The sequence below is a fragment of the Prionailurus viverrinus genome, chromosome C1, assembly GCF_022837055.1.
Source record: "Prionailurus viverrinus isolate Anna chromosome C1, UM_Priviv_1.0, whole genome shotgun sequence".
Lineage (NCBI taxonomy): Eukaryota > Metazoa > Chordata > Mammalia > Carnivora > Felidae > Prionailurus > Prionailurus viverrinus.
In genome coordinates, this window is record NC_062568.1 from 187058204 (window position 1) to 187075279 (window position 17076).

General features: G+C 42.4%; 1 protein-coding gene across 2 annotated transcripts in view; it reads left to right on the forward strand.

The window, feature by feature from the left end:
* The first annotated feature begins 3725 nt into the window (after window positions 1-3725).
* The window catches only part of CLSPN (claspin), a 33907-nt gene continuing 20556 nt past the window's right edge, over window positions 3726-17076 (forward strand). Inside the window, exons 1-8 of one of the 2 annotated variants that reach the window (XM_047869547.1) lie at window positions 3726-3885; window positions 7840-7948; window positions 8467-8912; window positions 9977-10138; window positions 11662-11739; window positions 12922-12994; window positions 13782-13890; window positions 14075-14652. In XM_047869547.1, the coding sequence (XP_047725503.1) occupies window positions 3862-3885; window positions 7840-7948; window positions 8467-8912; window positions 9977-10138; window positions 11662-11739; window positions 12922-12994; window positions 13782-13890; window positions 14075-14652 (1579 nt within the window). In that variant the 5' untranslated portion in view covers window positions 3726-3861. The remainder of the gene's footprint in view (window positions 3886-7839; window positions 7949-8466; window positions 8913-9976; window positions 10139-11661; window positions 11740-12921; window positions 12995-13781; window positions 13891-14074; window positions 14653-17076) is intronic. The other variant, XM_047869548.1, reaches the window with a different exon arrangement.

Here is a 17076-nt window from a genome sequence, read left to right on the forward strand (position 1 = left end):
ACACAGAATCGGAAACAGGCTCCAGGCTCTGAGCCATCAGCCCAGAGCCTGACGCGGGGCTCGAACTCCCGGACCGCGAGATCGTGACCTGGCTGAAGTCGGACGCTTAACTGACTGCGCCACCCAGGCGCCCCTATTTTTATAATGTTTATTTATTTATTTTTGAGAAAGAGAGCACAAGTGGGGGAGGGGCAAAGAGGCAGAAGGAGACACAGAATCTGAAGTAGGCTCCAGGCTCTGAGTTGTCAGTGCAGAGCCCAACACTTAACCAACTGAGCCACCCAGGTGCCCCCAGAATTCCTTTTTTTATATTGATTTTATGTGACATAAGGATAGATACTAGTAGTGTCTACCTTCTATGACCAGATTAGGTGTGGTCAGTACTGCAAAGTATTTCCTGTAGAAATACTTCCTGGTGATCTGCCACTTAAATCCATTTGAAATTCAGTCTGATCTGATTGGATTGGATTCAGTGTTTTCTACTTAAAATATAACGAAAGCAAGGCTCTGAGAAGCTAAATGACTTACCTAGGTTTACAAAGCCATTTATTGGACAGGTTTAGGCTAATCTCTGCAAAGTGAACACCCCAGAGCTTTCTCTTGCTGCCATCTATCAACTTCATAAACAGAGCTTGTTGGATGATTAACCTTGAGAGTCAAAGGAGAGAGAAGAGTCAAAGTGACTCCCAGGTTTCTAAATTGGTGAATGATGGATTATGGTGCCAACCACCAAAATTGAAACTGTAGATTGTTAATTCCAAATACAGACTCACTTTAGATTAGCACAGTTAATAAATAGAATAAAAGGTTTCCCTTTCCTAGCTCACTCATTCCACTCATTGTCGAAATCAGAACTCTCTTTTTATGTTTTTCTGGTGGCTGAATAGGTGTTTTTCAAAGAGAACAAAATGCTAATTAGTTCTGAAAATGCTAATATCAGGACTATTATCTTAATTACTCACTTCCAAAGAGAGTTCAAGAATAATATACTTGTTGGGGCGCCTGGGTGGCTCAGTCGATTAAGCATCTGGCTGATTTTGGCTCAGGTCATGATTTCACAGTTAGAGAGATCAAGCCCAGCATCAGGGTCTGTACTGACAGAGTGGAGCCTGCTTGAGATTCTCTCTCTCCCTCTCACTCTGTCCCTCCCCCACTCTCTCTCTCTCTCAAAATAAATAAATACACATTAAAAAAAGAATAATAATTGTCAGGTGATTAAGTTAGTTCAACAAATATTGACTGATTTCCTTACAATGAGCCAGATATGTTCTTTTTTTAAAATTTTTTTAACATTTATTCATTTTTGAGAGACAGAGAGAGACAGATAGATCATGAGCAGGGGAGGAGAGAGAGAGAGAGAGAGAGAGAGAGAGAGAGAGAGAGATGCAGAATCTGAAGGAGGCTCCAGGCTCTGAGCTGTTTGGTAGCACAGAGCCCAACATGGGGCTCGAACTCACGAACTGCGAGACCATGACCTGAGCTGAAGTCAGGCACTCAACTGACTGAGCCACCCAGGAGCCCCAGCCAGATATGTTCTAAGCCCTTGCTTCTCAAAAAAGCATGGTCACCATACCAGCAGCACTAGCATCATCTGCGAACTTGTTGGAAATGCAAATTCTTTGGCCTCACATCAGACATAATGAATCAGTAACTCTGAGAGTAGGGTTTAACAATCTTTTTTACTAGCCCTTCAGATCATTCTGATGCATGCTCAAGTTTGAGAACGACTATTCTAGATGGTGACGATATGGTGTTAAAGGAAACAAAGTGCTTGTCCTCTTGGAGCAACAATATACAAATAGCTAAAAATAAAATTGCAGGGATGCCTGGATGGCTCAGTGAGTTAAGCATTGGACTCTTGATTTCAGTTCAGAAAATGATCTCAAGGTTCTTGGATTCAAGCCCCGTGTGGCATTCTGTGCTGACAGCCCACATCCTGCTTGGGATTCTCTCTCTCTGCCCCTCCTATCCACCCCTCTCAAAATAAATAAATAAACATTTAAATAAAATAAAATTGCGGCAGAGGTGTTATTGGGGAAACCAGAACATGGGATAGAGGGAGAATGTAGAGGGGACTCAGTCAAGGTCTCTCTGAAGAGTTTGAACTCTGGAGTCAGACTGAGCAGGATATGAATATTGGCTCCACCAGTTACTAGCCTTTTTAAAAGTTAGTTTCCTGCTAAAATGGAGATAGTAGTATTACTTACCTTATAAATTTACTCTGGGGGCGCCTGGGTGGCTCAGTTGGTTGAGCATCCGACTTCGGCTCAGGTCATGATCTCATGGTCTGTGAGTTCGAGCCCCACGTCGGGCTCTGTGCTGACAGCTAGGAGCCTGGAGCCTGCTTTGGATTCTGTGTCTCCCTCTCTCTCTGCCCCTCCCCCGTTCATGCTCTGTCTCTCTCTGTCAAAAATAAATAAACATTAAAAAATTTTTTTTAATTTACTCTGAAGATTAAATAAGATGTTTGCAAAATTCTTGCAACTGTTTTTGTCACAGGGTAAGTAAGCCCCTGATAAATATTAGCCCTCCAAATATGAAGGAGGAGTGCTATGACGGATATTTGTAAATCATCAATGTAGCAATTAATAGTAAAGTGGATGAAAACGTGGCTAGACAGATGCGAGAGAAGAGGGTGGATAATGGGATCTTGTTGGTGTGGCAAAAGTGGGTTGGGAAGTGGTGAGGAGGTAAAGAAAGATGAAGAAAGAGAACTCTTATCTGAACCCAACTAAAGCTGGAAACTTGGAAGAGGAGGCCAGTGGATAAGGTAATTATCCTGGTTTGCCTGGAACTGAGATTCTTGGGAGATGGGATTTTCAATGCTAAAACTGGGAAAGTCCTGGGAAAATCGGGATGAGTTGGTTACCCTACAAGTGGATAGGATCACGAGAATGAAGTGGGGATGGTAACTACCATGCCTTTCTTTCTTGGTGCCCTCTGATCTTCTCCCTATAGTAATCTTGTAAAGTACTTTCCAGGGGCTTGATTCAACCAGGAGCCAGAGGGCAAGGGAGCTTGGGTAATGCAGTGGGGAGAAGTCATCCTTTGCTGGACAGAGCAGGATAAGGAAAGACAGAGAATGGACCTGGAGGGGCAAAAAGATAGTAACTAGCAAAATGACAAGGGATTAGAATTGTTTGGGATTAGTCTGACTCCAGACCTTGTATTCTTTTTCCTGTCTTGTCCAAAAAGTCTAGAAATGGTATGGGTGCATGTTTTCTGCATCCTCAAATTAAATTTAAGTATAATTATAAAGGTTATCCAAGGATATTCTTTGGTATCCGAGCAGCCCACAAAACTTGTCTGTTTGTTCAGTGGCATGAATGCTATGTACAAGAAGGAGGAAGTAGGATCTAGCTGCTCCAGGGATGGAGGTCCTGGAGAAAATCCCCACAGGTGCCTTCGGTTGCCCTGGGATCTTCTCCCAGCTCACTTCCATCCAGCCCAGAAGGCTTACTCCTCATACTGCGCTGTGGCAAGGGTCAAAGCTCAAAGGCCACCACTCTCCTGGTACCGCCTTGCGAAGCCAGAGGGCCCCGACCGCCTGGCAGCCGGGAGAATCTCAGGCTCACTTAGGTTCAACAGACGAGAGGAACCGAGACCCGCCAACCCTACCCAGATTACAGTCTCCGGGCTCGTCAAAGGTGCTTCGTGATTGGTAGGACGGCATAGGGGCATGGCCTCATGTAGAAACCCTCCTCCGGATTGGTGCAAATCGTTAGGGCGGGGCCTCCACTCTGGCTGGGCGCGAAACCTCGAACTGTGTTGCCGGGCTGGAGACCGCGGGAGCGGCTGCGCTCCGGCTAAGGGACCAGGAGACCCGCTCCGTCACAAGCGAAGCGCTAGGAAGCCGGAGTCATGACGGGCGAAGTACTTTCTGAGGTGGGTTCGTGCACTTGCCGCCATCCGCGGCCGCGGAGGCCTGGCTCCGAGGAGCGGGTTGGGGTAGGGGTCGAGTCGGGCGGAGCGGGTCGCGGCGGCACCGTGGCGGCGCGGCGCGCGGCCGGGCCTGGCGGGATGGCCCCTGGGGCTCGCGACTCTTGCGGTCCGGTCCCGCGGTGGGCTTCCCGCGCCTCGGTGAGCTAGGCGGCGTCGCTTCTGGTCCCTTCCGCGCGCGCAGCTGGCCGCCCAGCAGTTCCTCAGCCGGCCACGCCCGCCCACCTCCCCTTTGGCGCGTTTCCTGCCGCCGGAGTTCTTCCTTGTCCAGCCCCCGCAAAAGAGGAAGGCCTGGGCAGACCCGGGCCTCTGGGATGCGGGGCGGGGTTCTCCGGAAATGGACGGCGGCAGTCTTTGGGAGTTCGGAATTGGATCTACAAAGGGCCTGTGAGGTCATCCAAGGCGACCCCGAAGGAAGTAGGAGTGTCGGGCCCTCTCGGCTTGTGGCTTGATTGCTGGCAGGATTGGGCATAGAAGCATCTGTTTCCAGAACCCTGTTCTTTTCTGGGGCCGGGACTAGTGTGGGACACTAGCCTTGGGAGCAAAATTTAAGAGGGCTCCCCAAACTCAGTAATTAAGATAATGTTTTAATGCAATTTTTAAAAATAAAAGTTAAAGCAAAAATTCCATTATATGGTTTGGAACAAAATATAAAACTTTAATTTTTATTTATTTATTTATTTATTTATTTATTTATTTATTTATTGGGACAGAGAGAGACAGAGCATGAACGGGGGAGGGGCAGAGAGAGAGGGAGACACAGAATCGGAAACAGGCTCCAGGCTCTGAGCCATCAGCCCAGAGCCCGACGCGGGGATCGAACTCACGGACCGCGAGATCGTGACCTGGCTGAAGTCAGACGCTTAACCGACTGCGCCACCCAGGCGCCCCAAAATATAAAACTTTTAAATAAAGACAAGATCTGACCCTGCGCTTGCACTACTCCACTTCAGGTGCCTATAATCCTGGCCCTGGTTCCAATAAAACTTAATTTACAAAAGTAGTAGGCTGACCTCATGAGCCATGATTTGCCAGTTTGATTTTTTGTTTGTTTGTTTTTAATGTTGTACTATTATCTCAGTTACAGGGGTTTTTCAGACTTGACTCTGTTCTTGCCCTGTTCCTGGCCCTGACTGTGGCAGATACTGCTATAAATTGCATAGAAGAAAGTGATTAAAGCATGTATTGAGTTATGTGGTTATCTAAACTCAGTTTCCACATCCACAAAGAATCTTACTGCTTCAGGTGTTGGGAGAATCATCAGCACATATGTGCTGATCCTCAGTGATTCCTTAATACCTGTTATCTTTGGTTATTATTTTAGTAATTATACCAAACATTTAAAACAATTTAATAGTTGTTAGAGAAGCCATTAGGGTGAGTAATGCTCGACTACATTACAGATGTTAATATCTGCCCCCCTATTAAGTCAAGTCAGAGCCCTAAGAACACCAGGGATGTAGGAGACCTGGCCTCTAGGCCTCTGGTTACTTTACTGGTCATGTCACCTAACACACCCATCCTACTTATACTTTTTACTTGTGATTTTTTTTTTAATGTTTTATTTATTTTTGAGAGCCGGGGTGGGGGGCAGGGGCAGAGAGAGACAGAGATACAGACTCCAAAGCAGGCTCCACACTATTAGCACAGAGCTCTGTGCAGGTCTGGGACCCAGGAACTGTGAAATCATGACCTGAGCCAAAGTCAGAAGCTTAACCCACTGAGCCACCTAGGCACCTCTACTTGTGACCTTTAAAATGGTTTTATTTGAGGGGCACCTGGGTGGCTTAGTTGAGCATCTGACGTAGGCTCAGGTCGTGATCTCACTGTTTGTGGGTCTGAGCCCCACGTCAGGCTCTGTGCTGACAGCTCACAGCCTGGAGCCTGCTTTGGATTCTGTGTCTCCCTCGCTCTCTGCCCCTCCCCCACTAGCACTCTGCCTCTCTCTCTTAAAAATAAATAAAAACATTAGAGAAAGACAAATATATGACTTTGGTAATATGTGGAACTTAAGATACAAACCAGATGAACATAAGGGAAGGGAAGCAAAAATAATATAAAAACAGGGACGGGGACAAAACATAAGAGACAAACGTAGAGATCAAACTGAGGCTTGTTGGAGGAGTTATGGGTTGGGGTATGGACTGGGCAAGGAGCATTAAGGAAGACACTTGTTGGGATGAGCACTGGGTGTTATATGTAGGGGATGAATCACTGGATTCTACTCCTGAAATCATTACTGCACTATATGCTAACTAACTTGGATGTAAATTTAAAAAAATAAATAAATAAAATAAACATTAAAAAACATTTTAATGGTTTTATTTGGAAATTTTCAAACATATACAAATGTAGAAAGGCTGTATAATGAACCTATCACCTAACTTAAATAGTTATCAAATCATGCCAATCATGTTTCATTTATAGCTCATCCACTTTCACCCTCACTGGATTATTTGGAAGCAAATTTCAGATATCATTGCATCCAAAAATATTTCTTTATACATCTCTAAAAGATAAGGGCTTTCCGAAACAGGTAACACAAATATTACCACACTTAAAATCTTAGAATTATTGCTTAATAATAAATAGATAGTGTTCAGATTTCATTGACTCAGATGTATACTTTCTGTTTATTTTGTTTTAGAAAGAGAGAGAAAGAAGTCATGAGCTGGGGAAAGGGGCAGAGAGAAAGAGAGAAAGAGATAGAATCTCAAGTAGGCTCCACACAGCGTGGAGCCCAGCACAGGGCTCAATCCCATAACCCTGGGATCACTGCCTGAGTTGAAATCAAGAATCGGATGCTTGGGGCGCCTGGGTGGCGCAGTCGGTTAAGCGTCCGACTTCAGCCAGGTCACGATCTCGCGGTCCGTGAGTTCAAGCCCCGCGTCGGGCTCTGGGCTGATGGCTCAGAGCCTGGAGCCTGTTTCCGATTCTGTATCTCCCTCTCTCTCTGCCCCTCCCCCGTTCATGCTCTGTCTCTCTGTCCCACAAATAAAATAAAAAAAAAACGTTGAAAAAAAAAAAAAAGAATCGGATGCTTAACCAACTGAGCCACCCAGGTGCTCTGTTTATTTGAATCAAGATCCAAAGTCTGCATATTGCATGGGGTGCCTGGCTGGCTTAGTAGAGTATGGGACTCTTGATCTCTGGGTTGTGAGTTCCAGCCCCACGTTGGATGTAGAGATTACTTAAACAAAATTAAAAACAAAAACAAAATGTGCATATTGCAGTTGTTGATATGTGTGTGTATGTGTGTATGTATCTTAACTCTATATAGGTCCCCCTTCCTCTCTTTCTCCTTTTTTCTTGAAGTTCATTCCAAAAGTAACACACGGTTTGTCCTATAGATTTTTTTTTCACATCAGGATTGCAATTCTGTGATGTTATTTAACATGTCATTTGGATACACTGAGAAGCAGTTCAAACAGAAAATGTGTAATAAATGCTTGATTCTTTTTATGTACCATTACTCAAAATGAATCATTGCTTCTATAGTATCCTTCAAAGGTGAACAGTGAATTTTTGTGTTTTTCTTTGTCCAGTAATTCTTAAAAAATTTTTTTTCCACATTTTTTATTTATTTTTGGGACAGAGAGAGACAGAGCATGAATGGGGGAGGGGCAGAGAGAGAGGGAGACACAGAATCGGAAACAGGCTCCAGGCTCTGAGCCATCAGCCCAGAGCCTGACGCGGGGCTCGAACTCACGGACCTCGAGATCGTGACCTGGCTGAAGTCGGACGCTTAACCGACTGCGCCACCCAGGCGCCCCTGTCCAGTAATTCTTAATGTCATCCCTTCATTTCAGCCTGCTTATCCTATGATGATTTGTGTATCATTATGTACTCAGAGCTTTCTGTCACCACCTGGTTAATGCAAAGTGTGTTCTCATTTTCTAGGTTCATCTAGAAATCAGTGATCCAAAACTTATCTCACAGGAAGAACCCGATAGTCCTTCAGACAGTGGACAAGGCAGCTGTGGAACAATTGTGCCCTTGAGTGATGGAGGTTTGTAATAGTAATTTTATTTTTAGAAATAGAATGTGAGGGCCTGGGTTATAAGTGGATTGGATTAATTTCATTATTCTCTTGATTCTTTAAATTATTAATGCCTAACCTTATTGTTTGTCTTTATTATAAAAGCAAAATTATAGTGCATATACTTTTTTGAAATTAACCATTTCTATTATTAAATGTGTAAAATGTCTAGAAGCTACCACATTGCATGGTTGAAGGCATTCATCCTTTAATAAATGATTTTTAACACCTACCAAAAGAATTAGAACAACTTTACACTTTGTAAATATATATAATTACATTTCTCAGTAAGAGACATTTCCAGGGAAAATGGTTCTTAAAACCTATTTTTAGATTTGCTTTGCTACAATCAGTTCTTAGTGGTAGTTACATAATTTCACAAGGTGACACAGCAGCAGTTGGGTAATTGGATGTTTTTTTAAGAGTAGTGGGACCAGGAGGAGGACAAAATAATAGTAGATCTCTGAAAAAAATTATGTTTTCTCCAGATTCAGATGAAGAGATATTTGTGAGTAAGAAATTGAAAAGCAGGAAGCTGCTACAAGACAGTGATTCTGAAAGAGAGGACACAAATGCTTTTCCAGAGAAAACTTACGACAGCGTTGAGGAGGAAAATAAAGAGAACTTATATGCCAGAAAAAATGGAAAAGTCAGAAGGATTTACAAAACTCTGGCAGACAGTGCTGGAAGTGACATTGAGGAGTCTTTGTATCAGGAAAATCTTGAAACCCAGGTGACGCCTTGCTTAGAGCTGAGTCTCCAATCTGAAAACTCTGTGGACTTTACAGTTGACAGAAAGATTTCCAAAAAACCCAAACATGATAAAGAAAGAATGGAAGGAAAAGCAAAAGTAAAATCAAAGAGAAGACTTGAGAAAGAGGAAAAAAAGATGGAAAAAATCAGGCGGCTAAAAAAGAAGGAAACAAAAAATGAGGTATATTTAAATGAATGAATTTGTTCGTTTTCTGTTTTTTATTTTATTTTGAGAGAGAGAGAGAGAGAGAGAGAGAGAGAGAGAGAGAGACAGAGTGCGAATCAGGAAGAGGCAGACAGGGAGACACAGAATCTGAAGCAGGCTCCAGGCTCTGAGCTGTCAACACAGAGCCTGACGCATGGCTCAAACTCACAGACAATGAGATCGTGACCTGAGCCAAAGTCGGATGCTTAACTGACTGAGCCATCCAGGTGCCCCTAAATTTGTTCTTTTTTTTTTTTTTTTTTTTTTAAATTTTTTTTTTTCAACGTTTATTTATTTTTGGGATAGAGAGAGACAGAGCATGAACGGGGGAGGGGCAGAGAGAGAGGGAGACACAGAATCGGAAACAGGCTCCAGGCTCTGAGCCATCAGCCCAGAGCCTGACGCGGGGCTCAAACTCCCGGACCGCGAGATCGTGACCTGGCTGAAGTCGGACGCTTAACCGACTGCGCCACCCAGGTGCCCCTAAATTTGTTCTTTCTAAGGCAGATTAACATCTTAGAAAAAAATGCTTTTAGTTCTTGAGGTTTCTGCACTTAGAATATAGCTTCAAGTTGATTGGTTTGTATTGCGAGTAATGAGGTATGTAATTTAAAACTTGTTGGTGTCATTCTCCGTAAATGGATTTCTGATTTTCTCTGCAAGCACATGGAGTATTGCTGCTTGTTATCTGATGAAAATGAACTTTCAGAGGAGTATTTTTTTAGGCATCCATAAGTCAGAAGTCTTGTTTGCTAACTAGAAAAAAAACATCTTTTTATAAACTAGCTATTTGATAAGTATTTGAGTTTTTAAAAAAAATATTTACTTTTTACTAAGTTGGTTTTGGACAGTGGCATAAAATCACAGCATGGACTTCAAAAGATGGCTGTGGGTAGGAACCAGGGAGAATGTTCTAAAATGCCAAATATTTGTCTACCGATACATTATGGGATTTTTATGGCCTGGTCCAAATTACCTTATGATGTGAAATATTGGAGTTTGGGTGATTGGATTTTGCTTTGTCTTTATGCATTGTCCAGGAAGATGATGTGAAACAGCCATTTAATGATAGTGGCTGTCTTCTTGTGGATAAAGACCTTTTTGAAACTGGATTGGAGGAAGAAAATAACTCTGCATTAGAAGATGAAGAGTCATTAGAATCGATAAGGGCAGCTGTGAAAAACAAAGTAAGAAAGCACAAGGCAAGTAAAAGATGATTGCAAAAGAGCTAACCCACTGCTCCTAACCTTTGCTTTATTTTCTTTCTTTCTTTTTTTAAATGTTTTTTAATGTTTATTTTTGAGATACAGACAGAGCACAAGTAGGGGAGGGGCAGAGAAAGAGGGAGACAGAATCTGAAGCAGGCTCCAGGCTCTAGCTGTCCACACAAGGGCCCGACTCAGGGCTTGAATTCACGGACCGCGAGTTCATTGACCTGAGTTGAAGTTGGACACCCAGCTGACTGAGTCACCCAGAAGCCCCTTTATTTTCTGATTTACTATTGAAACCATTTTTTTTTTTTAATGTTTATTTATTTTTGAGACGGAGAGAGACAGAGCATGAATGGGGGAGGGTCAGAGAGAGGGAGACACAGAATCTGAAGCAGGCTCCAGGCTCCGAGCTGTCAGCACAGAGCCCCATGCGGGGCTTGAACTCACGGACTGTGAGATCATGACCTGAGCCAAAGTCGGATGCTTACCCGACTGAGCCACCCAGGCGCCCCTGGAACCATTTTTTTTTTTTTTTTAAGAGAGAGCACGTGAGCAAGGGAGAGGAGAGAGGGGCAGAAGGAGAGAGAGAGAGGGAGAGAGAATCGTAACCAGGTGCTGAGCCCAACACAAGCCTCGATCCAACAACCCTGGAATCTGTGCCAAAATGAAGAGCTAGACACTCAACCGACTGAGCCACCCAGGCGCCCTTAAACTTTTTTTTTTTTTAATGTTTATTTATTTTTGAGAGAGAGAGAGAGAGAGAGAGAGAGACAGAGAATGTGCGTGGGAGGGTCAGAGAGAGAAGGAGACACAGAATCTGAAGCAGGCTCCTGACTTTGAGCTGTCAGCACAGAGCCTGATGGTGGGGCTCGAACTCATGAACCATGAGATCATGCCCTGAGCCTAAGTTGTCATTTTTAACTCCAGAAAAACATGTGGCAATTGATTTCAGTTTTTTGGCTGTTAATTTTAGAATCAGGCAATGCAAGTGATAGACATGCTAACTTGTATGGAAACTAGTATTTTAATTGCCCTCATCGGAATGTTAGGGGGAAAAAGTAAGATACTTTATATTGTATAAGAAGCAGGTAAGTAATGGGACAGAGGTATACATTTTATAATCCTGTGGCCTCTAAGAAATGAACCTAAAGTGTTTCTGGAGGGGTATCAAAGAAAAGCAGCAGTCAAAACCTCATTGTCCTGAGTGTTTGGAAGCACAGTTGTTCTTGCTAAGATTACCTTTAGCTCCCTGGGAGTCATTGTCCCTCCTTAGGGAAAGATGAAATAAAGAAGTATGAGAAATTAGGGCCCAACCTTCACTTGAGATAGAAAATTTTTTTCTAGGCATTATAGGATGCTGTATGTTTAAAACTCTCTATTTGATAATTACTGACTTTTTATTAACATAGCATGATGTGATGTTGGGGTACAAAAGCAGTCTTTTGAGTAAGCAACGTCTCTTATTTCGGTTTAATTTTTGTCCATATTTTTCAACTTGTAATCTTCTCTTTTAGAAAAAAGAGCTGTCTTTGGAGAGTGGGGTCTATTCATTTGAAGAAGAAACTGAGTTATCGAAAGGCACCATACGGAAGGTGGGATAGAGCTCTGTATGTTGTCATGTTGGTTTCTTTCCCCAGGAGATTGTGGATTTCTGAGGGATAAATGTTTTATCAAGTCTATCATATTTTCCTGGTACCCATGGTATTGCTTTGTGTACAGTAGGGACACAGATATGGATTGTATTGAATTCAATGTGATATGCAAATAAATGGTCTCCCTGTGTTTATTTTTTAATTATTTAAATTCAAGTTAGTTAGGGGCGCCTGGGTGGCTCGGTTGGTTAAGCGTCCGACTTCAGCTCAGGTCACGATCTCACAGTCCGTGAGTTCGAGCCCCGCGTTGGGCTCTGTGCTGACTGCTCAGAGCCTGGAGCCTGTTTCAGATTCTGTGTCTCCCTCTCTCTCTGCCCCTCCCCTGTTCATGCTCTGTCTCTCTGTCTCAAAAATAAACATTAAAAAAAAAAATTAAAAAAAATAAAATAAATTCAAGTTAGTTGACATACAGTGTAGTATTGGTTTTAGGAGTAGAACCCTGTGATTCATCATTCATATTATAACACCCAGTTCTCATCCCAACAAGTACCCTCCTTAATACTCATCACCTATTTAGCCCATCCCCCACCCACCTCTTCTCTAGCAACCTTCAGTTTGTTCTCTGTATTTAAGAGTCTCTTATGGTTTGCTCCCTCTCTGTTTTTATCTTATTTTTCCTTCCCTTCCCCTATGTTCATCTGTTGTGTTTCTTAAATTCCACATATGAGTGAAATCATATATTTGTCTTTCTCTGCCTGACTTATTTTGCTTAGCATAATACAGTCTAGTTCCATCCATGTTGTTGCAAATGGCAAGATTTCATTCTTTTTGATTGCCAAGTAATATTCCATTGCGCGTGTACATTGTGTATACATGTAAATACACACACACATATATATACACACCACATCTTTATCCATTCATCAGTCAGTGGACATTTGGGCTCTTTTCATAATTTGGCTATTGTTGATAGTGCTGCTATAAACATTGGGGTATGTGTGCCCCTTTGAATCAGCATTTTTGTTATATCCTTTGGATAAATATTTAGTAGTTTATATTGTACTGAATTCGTTAGTGCTTACTTTTCCCTCTCTATCCTCTTTTCTTGGAGAGGGCAAACTCTTGAAGGATGAATGTCTTTCTGGATAATAGCATTAACATAGTCTCTTTGTTTTCTTTAAGGAACGGAAGGCAGCCAAATTAAGTAAGGAAGCGTTAAAAAAACTGCACAGTGAAACTCAGCGCCTTATTCGAGGTAATATAAACCAGTACAGTAACTTTGTGGCAAATCACAATATTTCTTTGTAAGCTCCACTTGGATATTGGGGAATTTTGGTTTTTTTAATATTCTTAATATAAATTATAATACCAAGTTTAAAATTGATCTTGGTGAATGGCCACTGTTCTAAAGCCTCTGGAACATAAGTATAAACTGAGAAAATTTCCAGAACTGTGTTAATGCTAAGGAGGGAGGGAGGGTTTTTTTAATGTTTTTCTGTGGACCAGCTGTATCAGGATTTGGGAGCTTTTCAAATGTGTAAGGTGTTAGGTCCCACAGAAATTCTGATTCAGTAGGCTTGAAGTGGGGTCCAAGAATCTGTATTTTTTAATTATTTTTTAAATGTTTGTTTATTTTTGAGAGAGAGAGGCAGCATGATCAGGGGAGGGGCAAAGAGAGGGAGAGACAGATGATCAGAAACGGGCTCAGCACTGATAGCAGAGAGCCTGACATGGGGCTTAAACCCACAAACCACGAGGTCATGACCTGAGTCCAAGTCGGTCACCCAACCAACAGAGCTACCCAGGTGTCCCAAGGATCTGTATTTTTTAAAAACTTCCTGGATCAGTTTAATTTCACAACTAGGTTTAAAAGCCACTGGTCTCCAGGGAGTTCTTTTGTAGTTAGATCCTGTCTTTATTAAAGCCAGGATTGTTTTCTATTTCTGGTGATGGCTTTCACTGTGCTGTTTAGTTGACTGAACATGAAGTGACATTTCAGAATATACAGTATGTGTATTTGCTTGTTTTGTTCCATTTTGTAGAATCTGCACTTAATCTTCCATATCATATGCCAGAGAATAAAACCATTCATGATTTCTTCAAACGTAAACCTCGACCCACTTGCCAGGGAAATGCCATGGCGCTACTGAAGTAAGAATTCTCTTTCCTTGAGATTGTAATTTTTGTAAATATTCAGTTTTGTAGCAAACATCTGGTGTAAAAAAGTTCAGATTCCTCAGTCTCTTAAAACTGTTATAATGGATTCATTATGTGCTGAGATGAGAGTTTCACACTTAGGATAATTTTCAACTTGAGCTTATTTTCCCCTCTCTAGGTCATCTAAGTATCAGTCAAACCATCACAAAGAAACCATAGACACTGTAAATACAAGTGAGATGAATAATGGCCACCATAACAAAGATTCTGAGCAGACAGTGTGTGTGGGACATGAACTGGAAATTAACGCACTCCCTGCAGTTTCAAAGGAACCCCAGATCACTACTGGATCAGGGGAATCTTGTAGTAAGGATATGATGGGAAGTGAAGAGCTAGAAATTCAGGAGAAACAGAAGCAGGGTGATGGCAGACCTCCACCTGAGGACAGCTCAGTGGCACATCAGGAATCCAACTTCCTCGGGAATGAGGACAATGAGGTGTGTCAGGCTGGGGGGCTTATGGCACCTGAACCTCGTGCCCTGGAGGGAGAAGAAGGCCTGAAAAGAACAGAAGAAGCAGATGAGAAGGTGGAAGAGCCCAGGCAGCAAACTAAATCAGTAGTTGTGCCACTTGAAAAAGCAAGGAGGTTCACTCTGGATAGACTTAAGCAACTGGGAGTAGATGTTTCCATTAAACCTCGGCTGGGTGCTGATGAAGACTCCTTTGTGATACTTGAAGAACCTGAAACCAACAGAGGTAATCCTTTGAGTTGTGGGGAGCCTCCAGAGTGATTTGTTCTGGCAGCTTTTTGTTATTTGCTGCTATTTGGGGATACGGAACATAGGAGAAACCAATAACTGCACACATGAGCTTACTCTGTAGATACCCAGATGTGGGTACAATTCTATTTAGATAAATTTGGCAGGGCATCAGGATGTCCTCAACCTTGTTTAAAATAGAAGCCTATTGATAGGTTAACATACAAAAGAAGTACATTGCTGTCGCGTTATTGTATGACATTCAAAAAAGCATTGTTCATGTTTTTACTGTTAAAGGAAAACATTTTGGTTCAGTAAATTGTCTGCAAAACTGAATTTCTTTTTTCCCGAAGTCATTTAAGAAATACTAAACTATCCACGACATGCAAGGTGCTGTAGGGCATACCAAGAGAAATGTGATATTTATCGTACAGTTAAGGTACTTACACTCTTGTAGGGGAGATAATAAGTATGCAAATAACAGTAATACAAGAGAGAAAGTGGAAAGTGACTTCTATAATGAGCATGTATCACTGATAATTGGAAAAATTAAATGAAGAAAAGGGAAAAATAGTCTCTGCTGAAAGAAACATTTAGAATAAAGTGCTATGGCAGTTTAGAGGAAGGATAAGTTTCTCCCAATAGGTGGTTAAAAGAAGGCTTAAAGTGTAGGTGGATGTAATTACTTGTTCACTGCCTTTCCCTTTATACTTTGAATAGGGATCTTCTGGCTTGTTCCCTACTCTATCACCGGTGCTTCCGCAGAGGATGACACATTGTAGGCATTTATACTGGATGAGTGATGAATGAATGAATGATCCTTCAAGACAGAGCTCAAGTATTACCATATTAGGTAGACTTCCTGACTAGTAGATAGAATTGGATATTCTCTCGTCTGCATTGAGGCAGTTTGGCATGATAATTAAGAGCTTAGGCTCTGTAGCAAGAGCAAGGTTTGAATCTGGGTTGTGCTATTTACTGTTTAACTTTGAATATGCCATTTGACCTCTCTGAGCCACCTTTTTAAAAATTTTTTCTTTAAAGGATATCTGGTTCATAGGGCTATAGTGAACATTTGTTGAAATCATGCATAGAAATGGATAACATAAAGAAGCATTCAAATGCTTGCTCCTACTTCTGTTATTAGTGAAATTATTTGTATTAAAACTATAAGAGCTTATGGTTGGTGGGTGCTCTGTTATCCACAGTATCTGGTGTGTAAAATATGCTCAGTGAGTCTTTGTTGATTGAATGGGTGGGCTTTGTGGAAGTGGAGAGAAGGACATTCTTGGAAGGGACAGAAAGAGTTCTGCATGGTATTATTGGAAGGATGTTATAAATCCATTTGACCAGAATAGGAGATGGGTTGGAAGGGTTGTTAACAGAACTAGCATAGATCCATTAGCAAAGAAATAGGAGATTTTTAAGTTTATTTATTTATTTATTTTGAGAGAGAAAGAGAGAGAGAGAAAGCACACAGCAGGGGCAAAGAGAGGGGGACAGAGGATCTGAAATGGGCTCAGAGAGAGAATCCCAAGCAGGCTCCATGCTGTCAGCGCAGAGCCCAGCACAGAGCTCGATCTCATAAACCATAAAATCATGACCTGAGCTGAAATCAAGAGGCGGTCACTTAACTGACTGACCCACCCAGGTGCCCTGAGATTTTTTTTTTTTTTAATATTTATTTTTTGGGAGACTGCAAGCAGAGGAGGAGCACAGAGAGGGGGACAGAGGATCTGAAGTGGGCTTGTGCTGACAGGCTGACAGCAGTGAGCCTGACGGCGGGGCTCAAACTCATGAACCGTAAGATCATGACCTGAGCTGAAGTCAGATGCTCAACCAACTGAACCACCCAGGTGCCCCCCAAGATTTTTTTTTGTCTGAAACTCAATGTTCTTTAAATAGTCCTGAACTGGGGCGCCTGGGTGGCGCAGTCGGTTAAGCGTCCGACTTCAGCCAGGTCACGATCTCGCGGTCCGTGAGTTCGAGCCCCGCATCGGGCTCTGGGCTGACGGCTCGGAGCCTGGAGCCTGTTTCCGATTCTGTGTCTCCCTCTCTCTCTGCCCCTCCCCCGTTCATGCTCTCTCTCTGTCTCAAAAATAAATAAACATTAAATAGTCCTGAACTGAGACAGGAAAGAGAAGAAACCTTTTTTTGAGTACCTACTGTATTAGACACTGATAGATTCTTTATTATTGTTCTTAATTCTCATGGCTGCAGGTATTACTTTGCAATGAAGAGATGGAGGCTTGGAGAGGCCGGGTAATTGTTCCAATATTACACTTGGCTTATATAGGGAACTAGCACAGTGCCTGGCACATAGTAGGCATTTGGTTTTTTTTTTTTTTTTTTTTTTAACATTTATTTATTTTTGAGGCAGAGAGAGACAGAGCATGAACGGGGGAGGGGCAGAGAGAGAGGG